Here is a 5,898-nt window from a genome sequence, read left to right on the forward strand (position 1 = left end):
TACCTGGCTGGTAGTCACTGTTAGGCGCGGGTTTTCTATTTTAAATAGTATTAAATATTAGATAGAGCTGCTTGGTAATGGGTAGCGCACCACCTGGAGTAATCGGTTCATGTGAGAAATTGACCCAAAGCAGATCATTTAAATTTGACCGACATGGTTCGAGAGTTTTAATCAACTTCGTATACTCATTCCTAAATATGAGGACTAGCCCATACGTCTTTGATTAAAAGTATAAAATTGGTTCCTGTACTACCAGATCGTTCTGAACAATTTTTGGCTTTTAGCAAACTGACTGACGATTGTGTCACTGAAATATCTATTATTAGCTCACATCATCGGTGAAAGTGTAGAGTAGCTATTCTAGATAAATTAAGCTACTATGACACGATCTCCGAATTACTCAGATTCCTGATCATAGATGTATGGCAGACTTCATTGGTGAAATCTTAGCTGTCTATTATCTTTCAAATCCACAAGACTTTTGCCTCAGCTGGTCTTGTTTCTTGCTTAATAATTGCTGTTCAAACGACTTACCGTATCCGGTGTATTCAGTGAATTTGAGAAGGCCTTAAAACAGCCTAAACGTGCTTTAGCTAATTTCTACATGGTCACCATAACCGTCTTGTTTTTTTCATGAGACCTGCAGTAACGAAAATATCAGCGTTTGATGGTTTCTCAGACCGACTCGAATTTTAACTTAATATCTATTAAGCTATATTATACACAATTCACGCTAATATCTTAGGAACTTTAGCCGGAGCTTAGAAATATCTTCTGAGAATTCGGGATAACTGTCCTACAATTATCGAAAATGAGACACCGTAATCCAGTAAATTATCCTCAAAGGTATTATCGTGGCATAGAACGAAGTAGGAACGCAACATGTAAACGTGAGCCCGTCTTGCTTAGAAATAACATGTTTTTTTCGATCGTATAGATACGATATTGAAATTCAATTCATTCATTCATATATATACATATAAACTCATGTAAATAACAAAACTGTTACTGGTGAGCTACGGTTTGGTCGACCTTAGGCAGGCCCTTATATAGATTTGTGCCACATTCACCTAGAAATTACGATATCAATAATCTTCGTGCGTCCATCCTTATACTCGGCAGCGTTAGCAGAGTACGTTTCCCGTAGCTAAGAGTATGTACCTAACCCGATAACCTTGTAGGGTCACCCGTGGAAACGCCGCAACTTATCGGAGAGCCCCGATGTTGCCCATTCGACTTTGAACTTCGGCGGGACGAAATTGTCCCGCTTGGACCACGGTTTTATATGGCGTTACCGGTTGTGAAGCAATTTGTGAGCATTTGGGATAAGTTCTGTGGTATTCCAACTTCCGCCGTTCCTACAGCCAAAATGCTATCCGGGCATAAGGTCCGACAAATAATTGGAATTGGGTCGTCCATAAATTCCTGCTTATAGATGCGTTGAGCAAAAACGCAGTTCAGGTAAAGACCTTACTAAAAAGTAGGCTGTGCCCCTCTGTTACCATAGACCCTAGCGTTTCGAATTACATGTCCACAAGCCCATTGCACCGTAAATGTTCGACAAACGTCTTTATGTGTCGGACGTGGTTTCGCCAGAAGTAGCCTCCAGTTCGCTATAATGTAAAGCAAGTCGCGTCGTTCGTTATGGCAACGTCGGAGTTTTTGCAGGAGCATTACAGTGCAGCTTTCAGTGTCCGGATCATGGCACCAGATGTCCCCGATCGGACCGGCATTAGCTGGATAGAGCGGCTGGATAAACGGGTCTTCATTATGCCGCTGGCAAACTTTGCCTCGGGCCAATGTTACCCGGACCCACACTGTAAACCTGGCACTAATAAAAAAGCGCTTTTTAATACGTTGCAACGTCTTCCGCCTGTTGGCATGTCGTGCCATGCTCCCGAGTGACATGGAGTGATAGCTTCTTCCCATCTGTAACTATGGAGCGGCCAGCTGGAATTGACCTGGTAAATCAGGTCATCCTGGAACGTGAGAACATCCTAATTTGACGAAAATTTTACGCATGCGCAGATCCTTCCTCTGCGCCTTTTGGGCCTCGTCCAATTCGAAGGCGCCGCTTTTTACGAGCGGCTCAATCAAGCACGATAGTGCATCTGCATTGACGTTGCTGGAAGTTTTCCTTTGGACAACATCGAAGTCATACTCCTGTGAGATCAGAACCCAGCGCTTTTACTTTTTGGATAAAAGTTTGCCTTCCCCTTCAAATACTCTAGTGCAATGCTACTAGTAACAATTTTGAAGTATCGTCTATACGAGTACGGTCAGAATTTCTCAACAGCCTATACTACCGTGTTTGTTCTTGGAGACGCGAAGTCTAGTATCGGCGTCAGTTAAACGCCAACTAGCGTAGGCAGCGACCTGCTCACGTTCCTCTTCTATGTGGGCCAGCATTGCCAGTGCACTATTGGTCTCATTCTGTAACCTCGTTGCCAAATCATTCTGAAAGTTTGGCAGAACGGGTCGCTGTGTGACCTTGGATTGTAACAGCTGATAGGCCCCGTCGTGGTCGGCGTTTCAAGTAAGATCCTTTGCGTTGACCACAGTGTACGGCGGACTTGTGTGATCCTCGTAAAATCTTACATGGACCGCTGGTAATAGGAGGTTCGCGAAGCTCTTTGCCTTTATAGCCAACGCGGGAATAGGCCGGAGTTACTACTCGAACCTACACAGGATCCAAAGAAATTCAGATGGCTGTGATCTAGTAGTCTAGAGACATCGCCTCTTCTGTCACGGAAGTGCTTTCTTTGCTTCCGGCCGCAGGCCGGCAAAAACCATGGCCGCCAGAACTTTTTACGTGTGCGTATCAAAGTCAAATGAATGGTGTCGTTGATGTAAACGAGAACCATCTCGTACTTTAGATATCCATCGATTTTGTCCATGAGCTTCTGGAACGTCGTCGGTGCACTGAAGAGATTGAATGCCATCTACTTGCATGGGTAAAGCCCCCCGGTGTACACAATGCCGTCTTCTACTTGTAGTCCGGCTGCATGCTGATCCGCCAATATCCGATCTGATCGAAAGTGCTAAGATAGCGAGCTCCTGTGAGGCCGTCGATAGGGTAGTTGATACTGGGTAAGGGGTATACGTCTCGCTTGGCGATACAGTTTAGTTTGCGATAGTCAACACAAACGTATCTTCCCTCTTTTACCTTCACCAGAGCTACTCGAAAAGATTCGAGCTGGATGAGGGCTCAAAAATGCTGCATACTTTTCCTCCTTTTCGATGACCTGTCCTTCCGCGGTCGTAACTCGCCGACGTAGGAATCAGAGGTAGATCGCTGATCGGGATTGTGTGCTGAATAAAGCCAGTATGAGTGAGTCCTTCCAGCTATCCGAAGAGGTGGCTGCATTGGCTCATGAGTAGCTTTCTGAAGTGTATTGCCTCGGCATTGCTTTCCTATAAAGCCCGCGCCTAGCAAGAGACCCATGTTATCGAGGGAACAAGAAGGGCCTGAATCCGTTACGGCAATTATATTAATATAATATAATCATATATAATCGTTTCTATAATGACAACGATGAAGTAACGACCGACCCATCGATTAATAAATAAATAGTTTATGTTACTAAAGTTTCAAATGGAGCAAGTCGTATACATTCCATGTAATAATAGAGCTACTTCGCCCTATTTTATAAAATATTTTCTGCTGTACATGGAAACTAGAAAGTTAGCAAAACGAACCTTTGGAAAATTATTCTTAAATATAATATTCTAATTTATATATTTTTTATTCAATTCCAGTTAAAAACGACCATACGACCATACTCGTTTCACTTTTGTTGTTAGGTACAAGCTGTTAAGAGAACGAAGATATAAACAAGACTTGCATGATAAATAGCACTAAACACAAAAAACAGTGGGAAAAGTCCCTGAAAATCATAAACAAAAAATTAAATGATGCAACTGAATGAAACTAAATAAACTGTGCCTAATTTATTATTTACCATACATTTCAATTTCAGTTACCCATGGTCGTGTGTGCGTCAACGATTTCATTACGGCCTGCCCGCGGAGTTCGTGGTTGTACGATAAACACCCTTATACCTTTGTACATAGTTGGTACAATTCCTTTAAAACTATTTCGGGCTACTCCACCTCGAATATCCTCCATGATATTAAGAAAGTTGCAAGCTTCTTCCCATTCAAGGACCGTTTTTGGAAGCATTTTGACGGATTTGTTCGATCCAACGAACTTGTCAATATTGAGGATGTTGACAACCTCCAACCTGTGTAATTCGGCCATAGCTTTATCTTGATATCGTTCCTGTTTTATCGATGTCGAATTGTACCTGCATTGTTTGGTATTGAGTAAAATTTTGGCAAGATGCTTGTCAAAAAATTGACCAACACTAACACCAGCTTTACCAAACGTCGTTGTTTTTGCTATCTCGGGCCGAATACACACTCTCCCCTTCCGCTGTTCTGGCTCTCTGAGCCAATCATCCCAGTAGGTTTTCGGCCACTTCGGCAATAGCTCTCTGATTAGTTTTGTGGTGGCCATCCAGCCGAGCCCAGGGAAAAAGTCCGTCCACCAGAGGCGGCACGGATTGTTCATATCAACATTTCCCGGCTTTCCATTGTCATTGAATCCTGATACGCACAAAAGGTTTTCATTACTTAACAGCGCGTCTCTTAGAGAATCAAAGTAGTCAAAAAGGTCGTTGGACAAGTCGAGATCATCCTCTAACACCACGATCGTTTGTGCTTCTGGGTAGAGAATATTAATAGTTTTATCTAGAGCCCATTGGTAATGGCGACAGACACGCTGATAGCCCTCACTACCGAAGAGCTGCTTGTCTGAAAAGATCGGACTTTGATCCGGCTGTTTAATGTACGTAGCACTGAAGCTACGTGCAACTTGCTCAGTTGCATCATTATTGCAACCATGTGAAATGACAACATCGTATTTCTCACTCTTCACCAGCCGGAACAACTGATTGAGCACCCTCCTAAGATTCTTTGGACGATTGCAGGCCAACACGAGGACAGGGGTAACGCTCGCTGCAAACAAATTGTAATTCTTGCCTATTCGTTGAGGTCTGGTTTTCGCGAGAGCTACCGTAACATTGTCGTAAGAATTATCGTATGGTCTGCTCCGAAAGACCCTCCATGTTGTGAAACAACACAAGGCAATAAATGGCACGCCAAAAAGGTAACGTAGTATTAAGATCATAATTAATTTACACGTACGCTTGCTATGAATATATACAGACGATTTTATGGAATATCAATGCACATATTTCACACGACATAACAATTAGCGGTCTTTACCCAAGCAGACAGATGACGAGTAAAAGATACAACGAAGATCGTGGTTCTAATAAATCACTGTTCTACGCAGCACTTGGGCCTTTGCGTGTCTACCAGTGTCTACCGGCATTATATATTGTCACTGTAAGCTTGTTGTTTTACTAGTTAGCCCTCATCTCGTGCGTTCTTCTCTTACCTACTCATTACATACAGAATAATATGACAATATAGGACATAGAATTTCCAGCCGCCAGGCATCACTATCTACTTTGACCGGCTGCAGTGATGGTTGAAGTTGCACCGATCCACGGTGCCCCGGAGAGCTGAGTAGTCGCTTGGTCATTTTATTTTTTTAATTTTCTTTAAAATGTTATTAAATAAAATCTGCTATAATTTAATCATTTTTATACATGACATCTTGGCTTTAGTTAACTCGAGCGAAAAATAAAACGAACTTTGCGTCTTATACTTATAAATCAACATGTTGTGGGTTCGGACTAGTTGGCTACGATGTTGTGCGATTCCTAACGACTCTAACCATCATTGTTGTCAGTGTTAACCAACAACGAAGCAGGAATATACTTCATATATATTCGCATGGCACGCACAATAAGACAGTTCGATAGGTTG

The 5,898-nt window shown here is 42.6% G+C and overlaps 1 protein-coding gene across 1 annotated transcript; it reads right to left on the reverse strand.

Moving 5' to 3' along the window:
• Positions 1-3,926: 3,926 nt before the first annotated feature.
• On the reverse strand, positions 3,927-5,383 carry LOC111248188 (alpha-1,3-mannosyl-glycoprotein 2-beta-N-acetylglucosaminyltransferase-like). The gene has a single exon (XM_022800075.2). It carries the CDS (start codon positions 5,189-5,191, stop codon positions 3,977-3,979), a length of 1,215 nt encoding a protein of 404 aa, XP_022655810.2. The 5' UTR covers positions 5,192-5,383; the 3' UTR covers positions 3,927-3,976.
• Between the last annotated feature and the right edge of the window lie 515 nt (positions 5,384-5,898).

This window comes from Varroa destructor, unplaced genomic scaffold (genome assembly GCF_002443255.2).
Source record: "Varroa destructor unplaced genomic scaffold, Vdes_3.0 BEIS01000003.1, whole genome shotgun sequence".
NCBI classification, from domain to species: Eukaryota; Metazoa; Arthropoda; class Arachnida; order Mesostigmata; family Varroidae; genus Varroa; species Varroa destructor.